The sequence below is a fragment of the Haemaphysalis longicornis genome, unplaced genomic scaffold (genome assembly GCF_048455015.1).
Source record: "Haemaphysalis longicornis isolate Haplotype H1 unplaced genomic scaffold, Haemaphysalis longicornis Haplotype H1 scaffold_3, whole genome shotgun sequence".
Classification (NCBI taxonomy): domain Eukaryota; kingdom Metazoa; phylum Arthropoda; class Arachnida; order Ixodida; family Ixodidae; genus Haemaphysalis; species Haemaphysalis longicornis.
The window spans coordinates 5,378,020-5,403,769 of record NW_027526335.1 but is presented as its reverse complement, the minus strand read 5'-3'; the positions used below and the strand labels follow the sequence as shown (position 1 = coordinate 5,403,769).

Here is a 25,750-nt window from a genome sequence, read left to right as displayed (position 1 = left end):
ATCGTTTATGAGGGCAATAGATAAGGTGATAGAAACCAAACAAGTACCAGAGGACTGGTTAGAAAGTAGGATGAATTTAATATATAAAGGCAGAGGAGACAAAGCCAGCATTTATTCATACAGACCACTCACAGTAACGTCAGTGGTGTATAGATTTGTAATGCAGGCGATATAAATCAGAAATTCAAGCATGGATGGAAGAAAATGGAATCCTTAGGGAAATGCAGAATGGATTTAGACAAGATAGGCGATCGGATGATAATTTGTTCGTGATAACGCAATGCATTGAAATTGCGAAAGCGCAGAATAGACCATTATGGATTACGTTCTTAGACATTAAAGGGGCATATGACAACGTAAACAGAGAACTGCTGTGGAGAATGCTGAAACTCCAGGGATTAGATGACGAGTTAACACAGTTCCTTATAGCAATCTATAAAGACAATAGAGTGAACCTTACATGGGAAGGACAGAAATGCGCCCAGCAGGTCAACACCCACCAGGGACTGAAACAGGGATGCCCTTTGGCCCAATACTGTTTATTCTTTACATGGCAGGATTAGAAAAGAAACTGGAAGAAAGTCAAGTAGGGTTTACCCTAACCCATATGCTTCAAGGTGAAGGGGTACAACAGCGTATTCCAGGACTTTTATACGCAGACGACATTGTTCTTTTAGCTGATAACCAGACAGATATGTAAAGGCTCATAAATGTTAGCGGCCAGAAGCCACCGACCTCGGGTTAAATTTTAGCGTAGAAAAATCGGGAATAATGGTTTTCAATGACGCTACCACTGACGCAGTGTCTATTCAGGAAGGCGAATTACCCAGAGTGAAGGAATATAAATATTTGGGAGTGTTGATAAACGAAGGGGATAACTACTTAATAACTCATGAGGAGCAACTTAAGGTTAAGGGAAAGCGAAACGCAGCTATAATGAAGCATAGAGCTCTCTGGGGGCATAACAAATATGAAGTAGTGAGGGGAATGTGTAAAGGAGTAATGTTTCCTGGTCTCACATTTGCGAATGCTGTACTCTGCTTAAAATCAGACGTTCTATCAGGCCTTGAAGTAAACCAGAGAACGGTAAACCAGAGAGACGTTTGGCCTTAGGCGCGCATGGAAAAACAACTAACGAAGCAGTGTAGGGAGATATGGGATGGACGTCGTTTGAAGTTCGACAAGTGCAGAGCAAAATAGGTTTTGAGATGAGGTTGCGAGCAATGGATCTATGTAGGTGGGCAGCTAAGGTTTTTAGGTACCTACACTTGAAAAGCGTGGACACGCAGTGGTTAAGGAAGACTAGAAGGCTAACGATGAAATACGGGAAGTACAGTGGAGAATACAAGATATCCAAGGTAATCAAAAAAGAGACAAGGCAGATTCTCATTGAATGACATCAAACTAAAAAAAAAAAAAAAAAACACGCCTCTCACTCTCTCTCTCCCTGTCTCTCTCTCAATACTGTACGAGCTTGAGGTGACTGACCTTTCCCTGAAGATCTACTGAACTATACTTTAAAGTTTGATGTAGCCACTCCTCCTTCGGTTGGAGCTAACCTCTCCAATAAATTATTCTCTCTCTCTCTCTCTCTCTCTCTCTCTCTCTCTCTCTCTCTCTCTCTCTCTCTCTCTCTCGGTTTTTCTTTATCTGTACTGCACCCCAAAGGAGTTAGGTTGACGGGGACTCGCAAAAAATTTTATTGCAGGAAATGGCTGCTTCTTTCAATCCTATAGCATTAACATTTGTTCCCATCTACAGTAAGCTCAGCCATAGCTACCCGAAGAAAAAAAAGAGGGAAGAATATAACCGGTCAGCATATGCACCAAAGTTCATTTTTCTATGGAGCTTTTGCATTTCTACTCATGAGATACAAGAACTGATTATATTCTGAAGAGCGAGTCACGGGAACCAATACGGTGCTTCATAAAAAAATCGTTGCAGGAGTACGGCCGCTCCCAGTGTATGGTTACCATTTGTACTTCTCTCAAAAGTACTGCCTATGTGCATCGGGTTAACGGTTGTCGTGTTGCATTATAGCCCTGTAATGTCCATGGCATGAGATAATGCTTCCAATTTACGACACGACAGAGAAATAGATAAAGAGAATTGTGCATATATAGCATTTGAATTTGTGCGACTGGCTGATGATTTTAGTTTATATATACGGCCAGAATACGCCCCGCGCAATGTCACATAAGTGCACAGTGCCATCCTTTTTCTCGTAAAGCGTCCTCCCCCTCAACCATCGAAGTTCTGCAGCAGACGGTATTTTTCAGACTCGAATCGTCGCCAGCAACTCCGAGCACGCAGGTACAGGAACGCCTGCATCGCACGCTCTACTGCTGCTATTTTCAGCACGCTGCCCGCATGTTTCGCTGAAGTGCACCGCGCTTTCGATCGGTTCGAGCCAAACCTTGCACGTTGTCGTCGTAAACATGCGCATGTGCAAGCACAGGAGAAGTAAACGGCTGCGCGGGGAACGTCAGCGTGGGTACACAATGCGCTACACCGACTCACCCCCCCCCCCCCCCCCCCTTCCCCGAACGAATGCGTTGCTTTTCAGAACAGACGTCGATGCACAGCGCAGTGCAGACGAACGCGCTCGTCGCTTTGTTGCGTTTCTGCCGTTGTCGGATCGACCGGCCTCGGCTGATCGTCGCAGCCACTGGAACAAGACGCGCCCTACGACAGATCGAATCGTGTCGGGCTGAAAATGGGCCTTTCATCGGGCAAGCAGGGACACGCGTGCGAGATGGGCGCAAGTCACCTCTCACCTGTTTTTCGCAGCCGATAAGAGCGCCTCTTGTGCGAAGTATCAAGCACGTATATTGAATTAGGTGATCATTGTATACTGATTGGATGTTTAAGGCTTAGGCCTGGCTGTAAGCACACATACTGAAATGAGAAGGTTGCTACGTTTTTTTTTAATGTGCCGGTATTTATTGCGGCCGTTGTTGGCCCAAAAAACGGGCCCTCGAGCCGACTTCCGCGAGCTCCTCAGCATTCAATTAACGCGAAAGCCTTACGTGCCCCATGAGACTAAAAACCCAACGTTGTAAGCATCGGATGGTCGCGAAATTCGTTTAAGCGTCTAAAGGTCCAACGAGACGAAAGATCCAACGAGACGAAAGGTCCAACAGTGGATATTCCGTCTCGTTGGATCTTTTGTCTCGTTGGACATTCAGGCTCGATTTGACCTTCCGTCTCGGTGGATCTTTCGTCTCGTTGGACATTCAGGCTCGATCGGACCTTTCGTCTCGTTGGACATTCAGGCTCTTACAATTAAATGAATGTCCGGAGCACTCTAAAGTTACCTTGAATTCCCTCTACCGCATTATGGTTGTGGGACCTTCTGCATTTTCACATGCAATAACTTTTACACGATAATTTGAAGTGAAATGTACGCTGCCACCTCTGATTTCCGTCGTAAAATTTGAGTCTGCTTGCAATGCTATTGACGAAAGCAAGCTTGGTCTCAAGTACGTTGCTGAGAGTGCCTAAATAGGACTTCAGTTTTTTCATTCGGACCTGTTTTATCATTCGTGCAAACTGTAAGGGTTCTTTTTTTTTGGTGTGCGATAATATCAGCGAAAAAATAATGTTCCCGAGCTTCATGTGCATGGCAGGCACGTGAGCGCTTAGCCAACAAGCAAACAGTCACGTGCTGTTCCATCCAAAAAGGACGTTGCTACTACAGTCGCCTGAGCCCTCATTCGCACAGCCGTCACCTTCACCGTCAAGGCACCGTCAGGTCAAAAAAACTGCGACAGAGACGCAAACGGAGTAGCGTTCGTACTGGAGCTCTCGGTCAGAGTACAGTGTCGTCTGCCTAGTGATCACTTCATCCTTGAATTGAGCGTGCTTAATTTGAAAAGTAAAGAAAATGGCTTAGATTTTAGGTTTGCTCCCTCCTCGCGAAATTCAGCCGTAAAAATTTGTTTCCTGGTTGGCTGGTTTACCACGGGCGTGGTACCGTCGCGTTGACGGAACGGAAACGTAGAGCTCGGCTTCCCGTCACCGTCGCACCGTTTTCGGCGAGAAATCTCCCGAGAAACCCTCACCTATGACGGAAGACGGTGACGTGACGGGGTGAAAAACGGCTGTGTGAATGAGAGCTGACACTCACCGCGTACGCGCGAGTGTCCGTCAACTGCTCGCAGCCCGTAAGAAGCGGTCGATACGGATGAGGGTTGTATATTCTCAGTTCGGTCTCATCAAGACGTCAGCTTGATGTGTCATTTGTCATCCAGAATTTCATATATTAATCAGTTATTGAGATAAAACATCCAACTTGAATATCTTCCGTTCTGATATTTCGTTTAAATTTCACGTCCACTTATACAAACGATGTAATTGTGCTTCACGCTGTCACAAGAGCAAGCCCAAATACAAACTTCAAGCCTTGTAATGATCATAGTATTCACTTTTCAGATCTGGAAACTTTTCAAAAACCGTCTTCTTTTCATTGATTCCCTTTCCTCATCCGTCCGCAACACTAGAAATTTGGCTAGTCTTTTGTCCGATGCCCTCAGCAGCATAGATTCAGCACCATGACATACAGGGTGTTACATCGATAAATGGAACACTTTAAAAAAATTCCTGAGCGTATTGTTGCTCCATTCGCGCTCAAACTTCGCACGAAGGTCGCATTTTGTGGTCTATTTTGTTTGGCGCTGTGAACAACGACACCTTGTATCACCTTGTATCCAATGAGCTACGTGTGCTGGAGTCTGACAATGAGGGTTCCTTCGTAGCTATGTCGGAAGTTCTTTTTTGTGAGAAGGCCTTAGCCACGGTCGAGAAAAACTTGACGAAAAGTGATGTTGACTTGCTTACAAGGAAAAAGAAAGCTGCTCTCTGTTGACTGACGCGAATTTGAACAAATTGGGTCAGACAGTCAAGAGGGCCAACAAGCTTCACCTTGATGCTGTCTTCACCGCTAAAACGCACAAGCCTAGCATTCCTTTTCGTGTCATTATTACAGAGCGAGACACGTGGCAATATTATGTTTCTGGTTTTTTTCATAAGTTTTTATCGGCTTTGCACGCGGAAGATCATTTTCTTGTCCCCAATTCACTCGCTGTAGCGGAATATCTTAATACGCATACCCTTTCAGATACCACTACCATTAGCATTGATGTAAAATATTTGTTTTACTCGCTTCCTCATGTTCACCTTTTGCCAGCTGTTAAAGAGTGTATTACTTTAGAGAATGATGAAATGGCTTTCAAGAATGCGAGTGGCGTTACCGCTCCGTCCTTCATGGAGCTATTGTGTTTTTATTTAAATTCTTCGTAAATATATCACGACGGTGAGGTGCTTGCGCACAAGTCCGGTGTGAATAATTGGTTCGCGAGTGGCCCGAATTCTAAACAATATCTTTCTTGCAAAAGTTGACCGCTTCATCGAAAAGGATTTAAGCGGTATGGTGAAGAACGTTTTCCGTTATGTGGGCGATTACTTGGTTATTTTCGACACAGCTTCCACCTCAGGTCTACGGTTGACATTTTAAGAGAGGGGTCTTGGCCTTAACTTTACGGTCGAAACACTGAAAGAAGGTTGCATTCAGTATTTAGACTTGTCTGTTCAGTTTCACAGAGGCCACACGTCTTGGATATACGCCCCACGGTCTGTTAAGCCATTGCTGCATTATTCGTCATGGTCGTTCGAAGCTAGTGAAGAATGCCATCGCTTTATCATGTTTGCGTTCTGCTGTCACAAAGTCATGTGTTTCATAGCTTCAAAGAAAGGAAGGAAGGATGTAGAAGGAAGGCAGGAAAGTTAACCTGGCTAGAGCCTAGTTTGCTCTCCTGCACGTGGGGAAAGAAAAATAGGCAAAAAAGAGAAAGTGAAGAATGAAGAAAAGTTGGAGCAGACAGGTATGCCCAGCGCTGAAGCACTGACACTGATCGACACTAAACGCTTTCAGTCTAGAGTCTAGTGTTTAAGTTAAGGGTGTGCGAATATTCGAACATTTCGAATAATACTCGAATATTAAATATGTTATATTCGTATTTGCTTCGAAAAACATGTATTCGAAACAATTCGAATATTCGAAAGAGTTCGAATAATCGGGTATTATCGAATATTTGGATTGATTAGTCTTAAGGGGGGACGTACGCGGGTTTTAACTCCGGAAAAAATGAACTAAACAAAGTTTTTTTGAAGGCTACGTATTCGGCTTGTATTTTTTTGTATCCTATGCGTTTGCAAAGTTTTTCCGCCGAAAAGCGGCAATGGCAGCGCAAAAGAGCGAAAAAACGGCAATTTTCGGAGCGTTGTACCTCCGCAACGGTGACACCTCAAAAATGCTCCAAGCATCAAACATGGCAGGAAGCCGACACGTTAGGGTGCACGAAGGGCAAATTCACGCGGTGTCAAAGTTTCAATTGAATATGGTTTATGCGCCACTCCGCTTTAAAATGTCCTCATTCCCCCTCTTATACACCAAATGAAATTGTCCCATACCCGCTAAAAGGTCGCACATCACCCGATAAGCGCAGGGCCTGACACAAATCAAATTAGGTTACAGCATTAGAGTGCTGCGTTGGCAAAAAAAAAAAAAAAAACGTATGCAAGAACTACTATGCGTGCTCAAGAACACAACAAAAGCGGGTTTTTTGGTACAAAAAGAAAGTGCTTTAATATAGCACAAACTTGGCGTCATCAAAAGTTAGAAATATATTTTTATACACAGATTTAATTTGGTAACTGTTGAGAAAAGTGTCTCGGAAAGGTCACATCATATAACATTATATATGCAGAATGTATGTAAGAAAGACGTCTGAAAAGGCCCCGCTCGTGTGTCTTTCGACGAGCGCACCCGCTGCTTGATGTAAAGGTAATCAAAAACGTCACACTTGTAAAATAGAGAAAAAAGAAACAGCCTCTCTTAAGTACCTGCTCCATCTCCACTAATTGCCTCCAGTACGACACGTGGCAGCTTTTCCGCTTATCGATTCGCTAGTCTCGGCGATGCAACAGGCGAATTCATTTGTGCAAGGCTGCAGACGGGTACGCTTGTATTTCGTTTTTTTACCGTGTCTCGACGACGCACAGTCTGGTGGGTTTAATTACGCTGTCTTTCCATCTATCGTATCTCTGAAAAACAAGCACTTCGCATACGATTTGAATATATTGCTTCCTGTGTCTACGTGTCTCATTTCCTACGCATGCGAGCATTCGGAAAGTGCTCGGGCGGTGCGCTCTAAACTAATAGGTGTACGTATATACAGTACGCGGAGCTCAGACGTGGCATAGGAGAGGAAGTGTTTTTAAAATGTCAGAGTTTGCGCACTCCGAATCGATACGTCGGGTACTACCGTTGACATTCATCGTGATTGTTTTCTGGCGCGACCAGCGTAGGCAAAACACAAACACGCGAGGGCTGAGAGGCGCCGTTTTTCAAACGTATACCGTTGTGGTACGCGTTTTAATTATGTGTACAGGTGCCGGTGCATTTCCTGTGTGCGTTGGCGTACCCTGGACTCCCAATCAAAGACGCTCCTGCGGGTCTGCTTCACTACGGCGCCACTGAATGAAACACACGCGCATGCACAAAAGGAAAGGCCTGCGGTGTAGTGCGTTGTTTAGACCAACGGTGATAGCTTGGGCGAGCTGGTGCAGTCTAATGGCGCGTTGCATAAAAGCAGCGCACGAGTACTTGCCATTATGTACAGTCAAAGTAACAGACTAACGCTTGCAAAGCATAGACGGAAGCCATATGTCCCGCAGGGAATACGAAATAGAGGCGCTTTGAGGGAAGGATAACAAAGCGACCTCGGCGAAAGAAGAGGTGAGAAGAAGGTGTTGAGTTGGTCCGACACACATAATAAGGTGTGAAGGAAAGTTCGATTAACATAATAAGGCTTCTACCACCTTATTATGTGGGCACACAATAATATGTGTGCACACACATGCAGGAAAAAATGAGTTCGAACTGCGTTGGGAAAGCGACTGAGCGTGCGGTGGGATTTCAGTATACTATCTAAAATACGTGGCTTTGAAGCCTTACTCGATCTCCGTATGCGAACAGGTTGATAGCACTCTTTCTTCGTTTTTTTTACATTAAGCAAGCAGAAGTGGTAATGAAATGAAATTTCATAGAATGGACGCGTTTGTTTCATAGAATAGACGTTTGTTTCACAAACGTGTATCTAAAAAAGAAAAAAAAAGATATTTGCCGAGAGTCTCTAAGCACTCTCTTATGAATTGATAACGCACCAGAGCTATTTTTTGGTGGGGGCTAAATTCCTCGATGAGCCTTGTGCCGATATCTACGCTAAGTCTACAACCTCGGCATTGGACTCACTGCAGCTATAGCTTGTTGCAGAATCACCACCCATGCTGCTGCGTGCAACACTGCCTCGACACAAAGTGAAGGCCAACTGAGTCTGCAGGCGACAGCGCGCTGCACTTGTAGATGGTATACGGTGTTCACGTGTTGGGTTTTATTTCTTACGCACGTGCAAGGAAGCGCCTCTCACGCGATGGGAATTGAGCATGCTCCAAGTGTTGCTGCGGCAAGTGTTGACGCAAGCTGGGTGCGCGCGTTCGCCAGACTATCCAAGAAACACTCTAGCTTTAAAAGCAGCTAATGCGTTTTAATGCGCAGCACTTAAGCGCTCACTCCTGTGGTTTCACGGCGCCGTCGTCCCTCGTTGTAACCAAGCGAACGAACGGAGGGGATAGAACGAGCAGGAGAACGAAGGAGGAAAGTAGAAGGAAAGCATGAGGGGGAAAGCGGTATATATGCCAAGACGATGCGAGACGTTAGACAGTGTTAGCATAGCGGCTAGCGTACGCTAACGCTACGGCGGCGGGTTACCGGGACCCGACGGCGCATGTGCGCGCGGGTACGGCGATGAGGTCACTTCCCACCGGAACGAATGCGCTGGCTCGTCGATGCATGGGCGCACGTCCCCGAGGAACGAATGCGCACCTGCCCAGTCGGGTTCCGGCACCCGCCGCCGTAGAGTTAGCGTACGCAAGCCGCTACGCTAGAAGTCTATACTCTCCGGCGGCGACGCGCTACGAGATAACCGTTAGAACGAAGAGGCCACCGAAGCCAGAGCGAGCAGGAAAGCGGAGGATGAGAGTATGGCGAAAGGCGCCAGGCATGGTTCCCCGCGGCGACGCGCTACGAGACAACGCCAGAGTATATCGCGCGCCTTCGTGCGTTCGCTGATGCGGTAATGAGTTCGTGAGACGCAGCAGGTACGCGCCGACCGTCGCCCGAAAGACTGCAGTCGCCCGGCACACAATTTTCGCATTCAGGAGCATCGTAATTGGCATCCACTTTCTTCTAAGACAGCTATCGAGTGCGCGAATCACGAAAATGGAAAATGGAACGAAAATGGGTTCTTGTTCCACCCCCAGTGTGGTTATGTGCCATACGCACACGCACGTTTATAGAGAGGGGTACGCACAAAGGCGCCATGTCACGCTCTGGGGAAGCTTGGGTCTAGGGAAACGGAAGGGGAAAGAAAAACATTAGGCGGCAATCTGATGCGGATTTATTTTAGGTGCGCAATATTCGCGCCATATTTGGCTCTTTTGTGTCGTTAAGCGTGCCCAAACGAATCTTGCTTGTTGTCCTCAACGTGTGTACGTGAGATTCAGACTAAATTGCTGCTTATAAGGCATTGCCCTATACAGCTCTGCGGGTATGTGCTACTCCGTGGGTATGTAACAGTGTTCAAGGCTTCAGAGAGGGCGCACAATTGATTGCATTGATCCAAGTAGTTTACGAACTAAGCATAAAGGTTTGAGGGGGTTGTTGGGGGGAGAGGGGGATGTGGTATACTTTAGTTTCTTCCCTCGCCACCTTCCTTCTACCAGTTCTGGCTTAAATTATGCTCTCTCTCCCTGAACCAGGTCATCCTCCAAATCTAACAGGGAACTGATATCGCTACTCACTCTTAACGAAAACGCCAGTAAAAAGGAAGTAACGGGTTGTATTCAGTAACTCCTTACGAACTTTACTACCCCCAGAACGGTAGGTAGGTCCTGCCACTATGGAACCTAAATGCTATCGTTACTAGACCGTGCACTTAGTAGCTGCTGCTTGCTTGATCTAACATTCACTGGTGGTGGTCTATGAATTATTGAACATAATAGCTACAGCACTTTTTCCACTACAAATCGCGATTAAAATGTTTTCGCAAATAAACAGTGTATATGCTACATTAAAATGCATAATTCTAAAATTATCGCAAAAATATCTGATTTTCGCGACAAGCCCACTGACTCTATCAGAGGTCTTTTCGCTGCTAGCTATAATAGCAAGAAGAGCAGATTTATTTCTAAAGTAACTAAGTTATACTCGCTCTCCTCGTGCATCTCGCTGGTTTTCTTGCTTAATTTATTTGTTGTCTAAGTGTGATATGTGAGTGTTGAATGTGTCAATGTCGTGCTACGCGCTCAGCCGATCCGCATTATCTCGCCTAGCTTTTTACTAGGTTATGTATGGCCACTTAGTAAAAGCACTAAGTACCTTGCGGATACTGTGACAAGGAACTGGTTAGTGTTCTGTTAGTAAGTGTCACCACATTTTTTAAATTAAAGAGTGCTCCTGGTCAACACCTTGCAAGGCCATTGTAAAATGCGTGTGGGCATGTCTGGTGCAACGGTAGCTTCCATGGTGGATTGCAAATTTGCTGCGAAATCTACAAGCCATGGTTAAATCTTGCTACTCCTGGACCTCACAACAGGCTATAAAACTTCTGCAGAGACTACTGATGTTATCAAAGCGCCTTATCAGACAGGAGTTGCGGCCGACCGAGTGGTTATGGTTACCACATCGTATGCAATAGGGCGAGTATTCGATACCCGCAACTTGTCACAGCTCTTTTTCTCAGGCATGTGCTAAAGCTGCCCACAGGAGCACGGTCGAAGTTTTCAAGATGCTCCGGCTAAAGTCGACTGTAGCCCAAAAAGGTTGCGGGGGCAGGGGGAGGAAAGAGCTGACGCCTCTTGTTTCAAAGTTTCCGCTGATTACCCCGGTAGGTGCAAGAGTGAGAAAACGCGATGTATAAACGTTGGCAACCCGACCTCGTGCAGACGTTGCAGATAATAAGGCCACTACAAGCGCCGACGGTTGGGCAACATGACCGCGGGCGGGAGAGAAAAGGCGACGGGAAAACGGAGACGCTCGAAGGAGAGGAGGCGAGCGACGTCGCTCCCCTGCACCGAGAGAACGAAAACAAGTCGTGCCCCTGCCTGGGTGCACATGAGTCGTGATGAAGTTTTTGACACTCATCGCTTGTTGGCGATTTTAACGCATTGGCGAAAGGAACGGACCGGACTCTAGAGACTCTAAACACGCGCTTTTAAACAACAGCGGGCGAATCCACAAGGGAACTTCCAAGCACTGGTTTCTCAAACCCGCTCTATGCGAGTCAACCAATGACGGCTCCCAGAGAAACGCGAATGCGGTACGGACCCAAAAACTCAGTGCAGTTTCTGCGTATTATATCACGGGTGTATGACAACACAAAAAGGCGCCTGTCAAAATAACTTTAGCTTCTGTAACATTTTGTCTAAGATCGCAATGATGTGGCAGTCTCTGAGAATTTCGCGACCAATTTTCGGTCACGCATGAGATAGTAGGGGATAGTAGGAGAAGCATGAGATAGCAGGAATCTGTTTTATGTAGCAGCACTATATACAGCAAACTCGAGCAGATAATACAATAGTTCAAATAAAGAAAAATGGACTTGGGCTGGCCATGTAGTGGGAAGAAATAACAACCGGTTGACAATTAGGGTAACAGAGTGGTTATCGAGAGATTGTTCCAGAAGAAGGGGACGGCCAATAATACGATGGAGGGATGGAATTAGGAAATTTGGGTTCAAGGAATGGACTCGAACGGCTCAGGACAATATGAGGTCAGTGGAAGAGGCCGTCGTCCTGCTGTGGACCATAGGCTGTTGTTGTTCATCTTGTTCATGACAATGATGACGATGCACAACACTGAGCCACTAGGAAAAGTGGCATCAGGTTCCCTGGTAAGCTGAGATCTCCGCACTGAGCTTTGTCCAGTTCGCCTCTGTTGAATCTCAGCTATTGTCGCTGCTAGGACGTAAAAATCGCTATACGTAATATTGAAGGACGCCACACAGCCACAACTTCGAACCACACACTGCGTTCACGCGCACTTCTAAAGGCGATAGTGCACCGGCAACTTATCTCTGTCAACTGGATCAAAACAAGTAAAAGCATGGAATGCGGAGACAACGTACACAAAAAGACAATAGTCGGAAACAGCGTGGCTGTAGCTAGAAAAACCGTCAAGCGGTGCGACTTTCACCCCATCGAGGAAGGGACAGCCCTTAACTCAAAATAGCCACAGCGTCCCCGATTACGCGGCACTTGGCACATCAACGCAAATACTTGCGCGTCACAGATAATGGCACCCCACATGCCTTGACTCATGAAAATACCATTTTCAATAAGAATATTATTCTGCAGCAGTAGTTGAAGCTAAATGACATTTAACACAGTAGCAGTGCCAAACGATTATTGTCATGTGAGGAAAGAATGATTGAAAAAAGATCGATCTTTTCGTGATAACGGCCTTTACTACGTGTTTATAAGGTCGGACACATATTAAGGAAGATGACAGCCCATAGAAGCTTCAGCCCAATTCGGAGTCAAATGTACTATTTAACTGTACTTGAAGTTTTCTTGAATGGAAGGGTTGTGGTGGTATAAAATGCGCGGAATTTCTGTGTATTTTTCTCGCTTCTTGATTATGAGCACTCACTAACCAGACATGAAATATCAGCGCTTAGTAGTGGTTGCTTGTAAGTTAATTGCACGTAAAAATAGCACTTATGAGATTTAAAAAAAAAAGCAGTTTCGCACTCAGAACACCATTTAAATATTGAAAGTTGTATGCCACAGTTTTTTTTTACTTTTGCAGTTTGCCTCTGCGATTTTGGGAACCCATGCTGAGCGTAATTTTCAACCAAATTTATCAGTTAAAATTAATATATTCTCATAAATTTTCCCCCAGATAGTCATTGCTTTTAGCAGTCTAGTCTCGCACTTTTAACCTTGAAAAAGTTTCGAGCAGGTCTATGTAAAAAGGCACAGACGGCACCAAACTACCATGTCAAGATAAAAAAGCAATGTTAAATGTATCACTATTAATTTTCTATACCTTCTTGAGTGCAGCATCTGCGAATGCCATTTTGTTAGTGACCGCTCTCATGCAAAAAAGTACGGTTTACCCCTGTCAAAGCACGTAAACCCGCCGGTCTGAAGACATCTGAAGGCCACAAGTTTGGAGTCTGATTTTCTATCCTATCACGACCGCGACATCCGTCAGTCCAACCTAATTTACACGTTAAAGTCGCTTGGTATCAATTTAACTTATCGGAACTGACACACTCATTGCTTGAATAAAGGTTTCATTCCGATTAATTCACTCCCTGCATTCGTACGACATTAGCGCATCATCTTTGAAAGCACAATCCGGGTTATCACCCCTCGCTGTTCGCCGCTGTATCCTCATCGTGTTTCTCTTTCATAAAAATGTTCACGCTTCACTCAATCCAACCCCTCACATCCTTCTCCCCCCCCACACCGGCATACCTTTCGCACCCGACCTGCCATCCACTTCAAATGTCCCGTTATAGTTCCAGAACTGTAACTTTTTCCGACCTTTCCCCCCGTGCAGCCAAGGACTGGAACGACCTTCTCTGCTTCATTGTTCCAACCCCCTGCCCATCAACCTTCATAGCAAATGCTACACATCCCATTTGTTGCTAAAACTAATGCGTTCAAATGTTTTCTTTTCATGCGTATCCACCCCTTATGTAATACACCCCGGACCCCCAAATGGGGTTCTAAGGCAATGAAAATGAAAATGAAATGAACTGAAAATAGAAATCGTACTTGTGGCTTTAACAACCTAATGTGGCCATACAGTAGATGCACGTACCGTTTTGGGCAGAAAGCCGAGTTCGCATGGAACCTTTGCAACATTTCACTCTGCACGTGCCCTGTGTACGGTCTGTGTTCTCTTGTGTCCCCTTCGTGTTGTCTTTAAGGCATAAGTCTTTAAGCGCCCCATTGTGCAATAAACCGTCGCTCTAGCCACTGATGTCCGTTTAAGGAAACGGTCACCGCTGTACAGAGTAAAGGAAAACCCATTTGTGTTCGTGTGTGGCTTCAACTGGGGTCACTAGAGATGGGAGCCGAACGCCTTACGACCACGCTACATCAGCACTTTGCTAGCGTCGGAACAGCACTTAGCCTAGTGCGCGCCGCGTGACAGGTGAGCGTGACGGCACGCGTGCGGAACAGGGCATCCCAGCCGCGGAGAGCTCAGAATCTGGGGCATTCGCTGTGGCCTGAAGTCTCGCCATTCTACCCGCCGAAGTAAAAGAAACGAAAGCGAACGAGATATGGAGGTAAAGAAGTCTTTTTTAAGTATCGCCAGAGGAAACCATGACGCTTTCCCTTTCAAAGCACGTAAGCAGACGTGAGTGCCCCGAATAATGTTTTCTCACCCAAAACAGCTGATTGTTCGCAAGCTTCTACTGTACTCGGCAACATTTCGAAGAGGGTGCCCCTGGGACATGTTTATCCCCTCCCCCTTTGTGTGCGGGTGTGATATTCTGTTCGTCCTTGCCCAAACTTTACTCCCCTGCCGTCCCCATAAAACTCCATTTCTTTAGCTGCCCAGATGCCTAAACTCCTTTGCCGCCCAGTCACCACCCGCACCGTCTTTTCAGAACATCCGTCTACCCGACTGTTCCCAATTCTATTCCCCATTCCCACTCTCTTCAGAAACGTCCCCAGTGACCTTGAGGGTACTCGAAAAAAAAAATGAAGGAAGCTCAGACTAACGCGTAAGACTTAAAGGTGGCGAAGCTCTACGCAACTTTCAACGCCATCACGATGGTTTAGGTCCACGATTGCGGCCCATTTGCTTCTTCCTCGCTGCCGCGCCTTTACTCCATCACTGTTGCTATAAATGTGAGCTTCCTTCATTTTTTTTGGAAGCTATAACCATAGGATATCACCTTGGTGGGGCGTACGCTATGACGTGTCTTTCTCGTTCCGATCAAGTGTTGCCACAATTACGGTGAACGCTGGAGTCTTTCTGTTCGAGCAAGCGTTGCCGCGATTACGGCGAACGCTGGAGTCTTTCTCGTTCCGAGCAAGTGTTACCAATATTACGGTGAACGGTGGATTTGTTTTTTGGCCAATCTTGGCCAATATCTCCAAGTGGGTATGCTCGCTTTGGCCAATCTTCATAAGTAGGTATGCCCGGCAGATTTTGGTATTTTTGACTGCGGACACAAACAATAAAGATTTGCTAAACAGCTTCGCTGTTTAGCAAATAAGTAAACCGTCTATGTCGCGTCATGCAGTGTTCTATCAGTGTGTGCCTCACTCAGGTCTGATGAAGGCCTGTGAGATAGAGAGGGAGAGGCAGGCATGCGGAGGATAAGATAATTGACCACCGCCCAACTAAGCTTTCTGCTTTAAAAACGAGGCGTAACGGAACTGGGTATCCCAGTTTGTACGCAAACGCGTCCGCAAACGTGTCCGCAAACGTGTCCGCCATATATAACATTCTTTACGGCGAAATATCTTTGTTTGGGTCGCAGCCCAAGTGGGCGCTTCCAAGCAGGTAGTCGTAGAAACGACCCACAGGCGTGCTGACGTGCTGACGTGCTTAGGGCGCCCGCGTATTATTGACGCTTTCCTTTTGACGCAAATCCGCAAAGTTGTATGACGCTTGCCAGTAATTTCCTGTCGGAGGAGGCGACATCGATCGTGGACGGTGAGGCCTCCGGGACGCACGAAGCCAGCACAAAGAATTCCCTGTACACGCGTAGCAATGGAGGCAGTGCGTGCACATTGTGCATTCAGAGTTTGTCAACTGCGCATGAAGAGAGTAATGAAAAAAGAAGAACGAGGAAGTCTGCGTCTTTATTCTTCACAACGACAGACTGCTTGTAAGAATTTTCTCGTCTGAAAAGCCGAACCGGTGACCGCGCCTTCTAATACGCAGGAGACATACTGTGTTCCGCATTGTGGGCTTGCAGTTGGTGTTCACAACTCTTTATGATCTCATTATAAGTCATCCAAGAACACTGTTTTAATAAATCTCACACTCATCCAAATTGCTAAAACATGCGACATCATTATAAAAAGCTTTTACCTCACCGTCTCGCCGAACTGTCATCGTGAGCCCTGTTGCTCCTTCATCGAAATATACACAGAAGTCAAAAAGGCGGTGGCAAGCACGGTATCTACACCCATAAAATTAATGACGCCTCCGACGACTATAATGTGTAATTTAATTCGCGAAGATCGGCGCTCGGCAAAACTTATTTGTGTACGCGTCCTCGCAACTTGCCTGGGAATTTGTCGCGTGTGCTACGACAATCGACGCCGGACAAGAAATGAGCCGCTACTTCCTCCCTCGTCCCCATGCCCCGCATACATACACTGCTTCCATGGACGCACAAGCGCGCCTTGATTCTCACACACGTGCCGACAAAGTCGGCTCAATGCCACCACCGAGCCCCCTCCAACGCCGGTGCATAAATTTGTGCCGAAGTCCCGCCTATTAAGAGCGTATTCATACCGCGAATGAACTTAAAGCGCACCTACGTGCCGTGCTTGTAATTCGCGAGATGCACCAAGCGCGCTTGTATACGCAGCTTATCAGAGAAGATGGGCTGCTGCATATCTGCCCACGGTGTATACGCATAGCCACCCACTCACTCAAGCAGCGACTCCGCAACAATGCGTGGCATTGTGATTGTAAAAGCCGCATACATCGCGCCGCCTCACTTCGTGCATGAACGATAGCCGTGACCCGAAGATACACGAAGGTTTTGCTACTAAACCTGCTTGGTGTCTGCGTTTCCTGTTATCGGCTCAAGACTTGGAATACCTTCCGGAGCCCTTGTGAGTCCAGAAAGCTACACTTGAAAGAGGAATGTCGCATGAAGTGGGGGCTATCTTGCGATCAAACGGCGCGCGCGGCCCGTATAAGCAGGCGCGCAAGGGGAGTGAAAGTCGCAATTGGGCCAAGAGCACCGCGTCATGCGAAGCAGTCTTGGAAAACATCTTCGCGACAGAAAACTTGCCATTGTTCGAGCAACTCGTGGGTCATTTGTTCTGTTACCCCAAATTCTTGGAAAGGATCAAAGTGAATATTGAAAGCTAGAGGAATTTAGTTTGGGTATTAGTGTGCAATTTAATAAATAGTGGAAATAATAACCAATATTGTAAATATAAATTAGAAATAATGCAAAGGGCATTCGGATGAAGTACAACAAGTTGAATATCATCTTAAAACGAAATGGCTACCACGGGGTGGTGAACGTAGTAGCGGAAGACCAAGGAATTCGGCGGAGAGATGGACTAAGAAAATTCGTGGGCAAAAAAGGACACGAAAAGCGCACGATTGAATTGACTAGAGATCTGGAAGAGGGAAGCCTTTGTCCTGCAGTAGATACAAACAGGCTGCTGCCGCTGATGATGATGACAAGTATACGTACCCAGAGCACACAGTCTAATCAACGTGCCACAGAAATAGCTCTTCATAAAGAAACCACCTTGTTCAAAGGTTGCTTTTATTAAAGTTTTCCCAGAGAAGAAATAAGACGACATATTCAATACAGCCGGTTTGCCGTATACCCTCGTTTCGCCGTAGTACGATTATCCTTTCGTAACCCGGGAAGCACGGTTACCGAATGCTTAAACTCCCACCTATATTCAAGGGCGAAAATGCGCTGTTCATATCAACTTCACTATAAAGAGATATTGTAGGCATGTAAGGTTTAGGAGTAGTTCTATAATTTTCTGATTACCGTGGCAGCATTCCCACGCCACTGAGTATTACCTGCCATGTTTTCTCATTTATTTGCATGATAATCGTACACTGTTCGCCCTGGGACATTCCCGCGGGAAGGTATCAATTAACTGTTATGCAGAAGAAAACTAAACACAGATGCACAAAACGAGATTACGCAATGAAAACAGACACGACAATGTGGTATGTAAAACGGGCCTCACACCAATAATATCAAATCGTACAAATTACAAAAGCAAGAATGCGTATGTCTAAACTGAGACAGTCAATTCTTCCGTTATATTGTACTGCCTAAATTCAGCCGCCCACTTTTAACTGAAATTGGGAACGGACCCATCAGGCGGCCTGCGCGTGGAAAAACTCATCGCGTCGACGAGAAATGAAGACCGAGAAATTAATCTGCCGCAATGATCAAGTATCTGTCAGTTGTGAAATAAATGCGGGAGGTACCGAAAAAAAGTCTGGACGCTCCTCGTCCGTTGATACCTTATCTCATACGCGGACGAACATATTGTTCCGAGAGGAATATATCCGTTCAGGCGAACTAATCTTCGACATCATGAACTAACAGGCTGAGCTTCACACTATTGCAGAACAGGAACTTCACAAAATTTAAAGCGAGACTCGTGACAGGGTGTGTTTTAGGACATCAGTACTATAAATAATAGCTAACACTTGCACAAAATTCCATGAAATATTTTGTATCGCTTCAAGAAGCTCATTCTAGATCTGGGTTTCTAGACCGAAACCGAGACTTGAACGGTGCAACATCTAGTTTAAGTTCTGCGGAGCGCTCTTCAAATTTCTTGCACTATTAAAATTCGGCGCACGCGTTTGCTGCAAATCAAAGGTTATCTGAAGTAAAACTATGCTGCGATATTTATCGTCTAAAACTATTCACATTGAATTATCAGTTCTTTTTTGTAATCACAGTAAAAGGTCGGTAATTCGAACTTCCGTTAATTCGAACTCACGCACTGGTCCCGGCGCAGCCCTGACTATTTCAATGGGGAAAGCTCCCAATAGAAAGTTATAGCAGAGCGGAGAACCGGTCCCGGTACGGGACCCGGTAAACCTGCGCATGCGCCAGCCAGTTTTTCCGGCTCCGCGCACGCGCAGTAGCGCCGGTGGCCTACCGGGTACCGTACCGGGACCGCTTCTCCGCTCTGCTATAACTCTCTAATCATTCGGACGCGTCGGTATCCAGAACGGTTAATTCGGACCGAGATCCCCTGGTTTCCATCGCTCCTCGGAGAATAAGTCGGCCCAGAGCGATTACAATGTGTGGCAAATTCAAAACAAACAAGATTCGCTAGATTTGCAAAACAACGAAACAGAAAAACAACAGCGTGGCGCTCGCGATACGCTCCTGCAACAGCATATCTCGCTTCTACAGAGGGCGCCGCGCTACCGGCGCCAGTTCTCCGGCGCATGCCATTATTATTCGATTTTGATTGTGGGGTTTAACGCGCCGACGCAACGCAGGCGATGAGGCGCGCCGTAGTGGAGGGCTCCGGATTAATTTTGACCACCTGGGGATCTTTATCGTGCACCGAAATCTCGTACACACGGGAGTTTTTGCTTTTCGCCTCCATCAGAAAAGCGGCCGCCGCGGCCGGGAATCGAACCCGCGCCATTATTATTTCCGAAACATTACTTACCAACTCACCTGCCACAAACGTGTAGTAGCGCCTAATTCGCGATGAGTCTAGAGGTGGTTTGTTGGTGTTCTGCCCGCGAAGTGTGGGGCGATTTTCATTCATTCTAGCGCCTGCCCGCTAATTCAAACTCCGCTTAATTCGAACAATTTTATGGTCCCAAGCTTCGAGTTCCAATTAACGAGCTTCTACTGTATATACAACGGCATAGAGTGGGAATTGGTGTCATGTTCAAAATTTGTCCAGTAAAGTTTCGTCTGTAAGCAGGCGATATCGTAGTGTTTTTTAATCTCATTTTTTTCTTGCACATGCTACTTCTTTATATTACAAACAGTGAACAGAGAGACCTAAACGAATACCTAAACATTTATATTATATAAGAAAATGAGACGCAACAACTGAAAAATCATCCTTTTAAACACCTACTATGATGAAATGAAAGCACCATGGAAGGTAAAACTACATAAAAATTCAATTAGGTCCGTTTTACGATAGTTGTGCTCATTACGATACACGAGTGATACAGTTTACATGTGACCCAACGGTGCCCTTTTAAAACCGTAAGTAAACTGCAAAGCCTGAAAAGGATGCCTTTATGTACCTCCACATTTGATGCAGACTGAAAATTCGGGTGCATGATCTTGCTGTTCACTATTTTAAAAGTAACTCATTCCTATAAAATCGGCAATTTTTCAACTTAACGTCTTAAAGTTGTATCGTCGTGTAAGTACAACCGCGATTAGCGCGCCTTGCAAAGACATACGGGGCCCGCGTCAACTGAAAAAAAAAAAAAAAAAAGGCAGAGGTTGCGGCACGTATGTAGTTCGTAGTTGCGTTTGCATGCAATTTCCACGCGAATCTACACGTTCGTTTAAAACCCCTCGTAACGCTGTTTTCATAACACCGCACGGAAGCGAAATTCCAATCCAGCGCCTGTAATTTCGTAAGAAGCCGACGCGTCGGAACGTCCAACCACACACTCGTGGTCAGCTTGTTTTCCTTTTGGCCCTCTCGCCTTCGCCGACGGAGAAATGCCTCGTGCGCAAATCTATCGGGTGACGCAACCGAGAAATCGCTACCGCCGAGGGCCCAGCAGCTGACGTCGCCCACGCGGCGCCGCTTAACGGAACATCTTAAATGCAGGACTCGTCTGAGAGCCGCATACCACGCTCTCCTGTCCCTGCATGCTTTGCCCAAGACTCGAGAAAAAACGCGTCTGGCCGACAGCGAAATCGCACCCCTATCGTCGCGAGTGCGGTCTTAGCAGTCGGGCCGGTTGTCACACTTACCCCGCTGCTGGTCGGAGGGGGGGCTACGTCGACGAGCCTCCGAGCCGTGCGCGGAGGCAGCCTCACGCCGCCGACTCCGTCGCTGGCGACGTTGTCGTCGGGAAACACGATGGGTAGGTCCTCGGTCCTGTTCCGCACTGCCCCGTTCGCACTCAAACACACCAGGCCGCACAAAAACAGGGCTAGCGGAGCGCGCGCTGTCGATGGTGTCATGCTTTGGCGGAGAACCGTCGTGGAACGGAGAGACGAGTCCCCGCAGCAAGTCACCTTTCCAAGGCTGCTGACGTCCCGAAAGACGAGGTTGGCCAAGGCTCCGTCGCTGCCGCAGTCGTCGAGGCGGCGCCGCCGGCGATGAGACCCCTGCTCGTCTCAGTTGTCACTCGTGGTCAGCGTGGCCTCCCTCGGCTAATCAGAGATGTTGCGAATGCTTACACGGCGCATGGTTCGGCACGCGCCCGCGGTGAATGTCACTCCTGTCGACATGGAGAAACGATATCGGACGATTTGAAAGTGTGGCGGGGAGGAAAGAAAATAACGCAGAAAGCGGGCGTAGGTTTTTCCTGTTTCGCGGCGCGCGCGCACACACGCACGCACATGCACGCGGGACGGTGCCGGCGGTGCCGGTATCTTGCTTATCGTCAAACGGAAGCGACGTTGCTGCGCTGCTGCTGCAGCCGTCCGAGCCGTCAGTTCCCAGATTCTGTGAAGTTCGACCGGCGACAGCCCGTCCCAAGTTAGGGCGCTTCGGTTGCGCTTAGGCGGCGCGTAAACACTACGTCTCCCGGCGGCACGGGCGTCTTCTCGTCGCCGGATACGTCCGTGGAGGAACTGTGGAAAGCCGACTGCGGCGGCATTTCAGTCGGCTCAACGTGAGAGGCGCCGGTTCCTCACCCGGCGTGTGCACGTCACACCCCGAAGACGTGAAGCAAAAAAGAAAACTCGCCGCCACAGGAGACCTTGCTCATATACCGTGCAATCGTCATGCGCCAGCCATACGAGCGCTCATCCATAGAAATCGCCATGTGCCAATGTCTGCCGCTGTCATTAATGCAGCCTCGCCGGCTTCCTTGGCTTCTTATTCGTTCCACTTGGATTGTCTAAACGGCGAGAACGCTTGGTAGGGCTCACCTCCTCCGTCAACGAGCACTTAATCATCGCGCGTGCTTTGCAAGGCAGCTTCGCGTCCACTTTACACCGCGACGCATCTTGCGCGCGCCTGGAGGCGATGCATTACTGCTTTGCAGCGCTGTCAGTTCTGTCATATGTACGCGGACGGGACAAACGAGGTCCCTTCAGACGGCGAAATCATGCAGGCGTCGTTGTACGCTTAACAATCGCCGAAATTGCAGCGGCTGCCTTCCGCGAGCATCCGGACGTTCAAGTTGCCGCCGGTTGCTCACCTAAAGCGGGCCTCTTACACCACCCGCAGTCATCGCCGGCACGGGACGTCCTATAAATAGTCCCCTGCTTCTGGCCAAACGAGACAGGAGCGCGAGTCTTGCAGATACGGGCACCGAGGTACTAGCACGTGAAGATCACGGGCGACCACGGAGGAAGAGTGCGCAGAGACTGGCGGTCAGCTCGGGACGCGAGTGGGTGGGTCGGCGGGCCGGCGCGTAGGAGGCATCTCGTTACGCTCTCGAGCTCGTGCCGCTGCTGCTGATTCCTCCGATCGAAGCAGCAGCCGTGGTCTCCGATGGTTACCTGGGGCAACCGAAAGCGCCCTCGCTCAGCATTTCGCCTCTCTTTCCCAGCCTTGTTCTTTCCGAGCATTCAACAGTTACAAACACCGACGGTGCACGTAAGCTAGAAAAATAGAAGCAAGGGTGAGGGAAGTGCGGAAAGAAAATTGCAAACGGGCAGAATAATGGAAACGGCGCGTGCTGTCTGGCGGCGCGTAGACCTGGCCGGAGCGCGCGTCACCTGTGGGTCTTGCCGTCGGGCGGACGGCAGCAGATGGGGGGTCATGCACCGCAGCTTCCGGGGAAGGGACCCTTCACCCGATGTCCGCTCGATTGCGCACCGCTTGCTTGCTCCGCGGCGCTGATGGCCGAGAGTTAGACACGCGCCACGGAGCATCCTTCTCACACCTCCCATTCACTCCGGCGGGCGCTCTGGCCCCGGGCCCCCTGCACGCGCCGAGGAGGCAGCCGTCGCAGTGGGCCTGGCGACGCTCGAGCCTCTCTCTCTGTCCGATCGCGCCATTCCGACACGGCCGAAGCAGTGCGGATTTTGAAATTTGACTTTGACTCAAGTTGCATGGGGGGGAAGCTTCGCATTCTTTCTCGTTAAATGAAATGGGCTTTGATTTTTACGTAACCTCGTTATATAGAACAAGTGTTGTATCGCCATGATTGTTTTCAAAGCTGCTCAAGCAACCCCTCCCTCACATGCATGCACGCAAGAACGGACGCGCGCACGAAGACAGTTTGAGTGAGTTTTTCTTTTTCGGCCCAGAAAGAATTCAAAGAAACTATCTGCGCAATACAGACGCCGTTCATACAGGTCGGGCCTTCAGATCCTTCAGACAGAAAGTTTGGTCTTAAGCTTCTATTCTAGTTCTGAAAGGAAAGATCATGCGACTACTGTTTGCGGGTGCAGATTTTGCGCACCAAAGTGCGGTTGTATTTTCACACCACCCGCATCACTCTGCCTGGTTGCCGAAAACGCAGCGCACGATTTATTGATGTTATAACAGTTTTTATTAAGCGCACTGGTAATAAAAAACATGTTGCCCGGCAAACGAGGTTTTGGCATATAAGGCACATATGAAAGTGAAATAAAAGGTCAACGCCGCATGCTTGGTAAATTCTTTTCATTATGCCTTTTCAGGTGAAGATTTATGCAAATTCATTTGCCGCAAGTACGCACATCCTGCCCCCTCGCACGTTTCATCATCGTACTCGCCGCAGAGAGAGAGAGAGAGAGAGAGAGAGAGAGAGAGAGAGAGAGAGAGAGAGAGAGAGAGAGAGAGAGAGAGAGAGAGAGAGAGAGAGAGAGAGAGAGAGAGAGAGAGAGAGAGAGCAAACTTTTTTACGAGCAAATGGGGGTGGGGTCGTCAGTCCAGAACGCCGTTGGAGACTCCTGCTGCACCGGTCCTTTCCATTAGCCGAAGCCGGGAGTCGTAACAGGAGCTGCACAGCTCCTTCCCCCACTGCTCACGTGAAGGATGCGCGATTCTAGAAATCTTGGGGTTTGCCGAACACTCTCGTACCATGCGGTACAGGGTGCCCAAGGCAGCGCAGAATTCGCACAGGTGCGGCAAGTCACTAGCTGCAAAACTGTAATTTAAAATTACTTTTGATATTATTGAAAAGCTTGTTAAGCTTCCTTGTCAGTCGAGTGCACTAGATATTACAGTATGCACTATATATACTTGCCGGTGGGCGGCTGGAAAAGTTGGTCTTGAATCTGGTTAGTAATTTTTCTGGAACAGCCCACATGCTGGAGCCGTATTTTCGTGAAGTAGAACCGCTGCCACCGCTTGATCTCCGGAATTTTGTTGTTGTCGTTAACAGGTTTAATTCAGGTCACAATCCGAGGGTTTGCGGCCATCAGAGTGAGGGCAAACAAGACCTTCTTTCACATTTATGAATGCATCGGTGCATCCAGAAATGGGCAGAAATCCCCGCACGCCAGAGGGAGTGCCCCGTACAGTCGACGTTTGTACGGAGGGTCCAGAAGATGGCGCCAGTCGGTGGAGGCTGGTTGCTGCAGATGAACTGAAAATGTGTGAACGACTTCTCTTCGGTTGCGGCACAAACAAAAGCTGTGCCAGAGCAGATGTTGCGTGTACGTTGCAGGAGAGCTATTGCAATACGGGCGACATGCACGCGAAGCAATGACCATCCCATAGGACTACAGATGTCCGTCGAACGTCCGGTGTCGGACATCCGCAGATAGCCGGCGGACATCTTACGGACGTCAGTGGGATGGTCCGGTGCAAAGGAATTGCTCATACTACGAACAGAATACGGATTCTGGATGTCCGCCGGACGTATGGTTCTAGTTCCAAATTTTTCTAATCAGGGAGAACCCCTACTTGCTGCAAACCTGAGTGCTTTTTTTATAACATGCCTTGAAGCACTACTCCAGCTTTAGTGGTGGTGGAGATGATGATGGTTATTGACGAAGGGATCTAGCCTTGCGTGATATGCCGGCAATTGCTCTCCCGATCAACACCTTCTTGCCGCTATGCGCGGGAAATCACCAGGAGTCACTGAGGCGTTTGTCCCTTAAAAACCGGAGGATCAGGTGCAAAATGTCTCTCCTGGTGATCGAATGGCCCATAGGAAAAATTATATAATCCAGATTGGCATGCTGAGCGGCTCTCCTTCGAAGTTCTTTAAACAACGCTAACCTCTCCGTCGCATGCTCTCGGCAGTCCATAAAAAAATGTCTGATTACACCTGTTACACAACACGTTACGCACACAGGTGAGATCGCAGAATGAGGTTCAGCTTATGAAGCCGCACCGGTGTCCGCGCTGAGTTGGTCCGGTGAAGGAATGAAGAGGACAGAGGCATCCTTACTACAGCTTTAAGAATACTTGATACAACAGCCCCTTCTGTAGCTTGTTTTGGCACAACCTTAATAACAAATGCTTGCCCCACGCACTTCGTGGTCAGACAACTCCACACCCTATTCATATTTTTCTTGCCAACAGTGCGAGCAGCGATGTTTACGGTAGCATAATCGAGCGCTCAACTATAACTACCGCGCCAAATGTGATCTCTGCTCGGTTCCTCACCTCACGGCGTCCAGAGGGTGCCCAAAACGTTACATTACTCCATACATCCTGCGCAAGCGGGATCTCCGACGCCAGCAGCAGCAACAAACAGTGGAACTTCAGGAGGGCCACTCTCGGGCCGCCAACCCTGACGTTCGAGAGCAGTTGCGAGACTGGGACAGGTGCGCCACTCTAGCCAGAAGAGGACCGAACGCGCACAGTC

The 25,750-nt window shown here is 47.9% G+C and overlaps 1 protein-coding gene across 3 annotated transcripts in view; it reads right to left on the bottom strand.

Annotated features, from left to right (window-relative positions):
* LOC144173883 (uncharacterized) overlaps window positions 1–22,388 on the bottom strand; it is a 91,771-nt gene extending 69,383 nt beyond the window's left edge. The window contains exon 1 of one of the 3 annotated variants that reach the window (XR_013323398.1): window positions 20,799–22,388. Coding sequence is in view for 2 of the 3 variants with exons in the window: in XM_077702185.1 (XP_077558311.1) it covers window positions 20,799–21,011 (213 nt within the window). In the remaining variant the exon portion in view is untranslated. The remainder of the gene's footprint in view (window positions 1–20,798) is intronic. The other 2 variants (XM_077702185.1, XM_077702186.1) reach the window with 2 other exon arrangements.
* Between the last annotated feature and the right edge of the window lie 3,362 nt (window positions 22,389–25,750).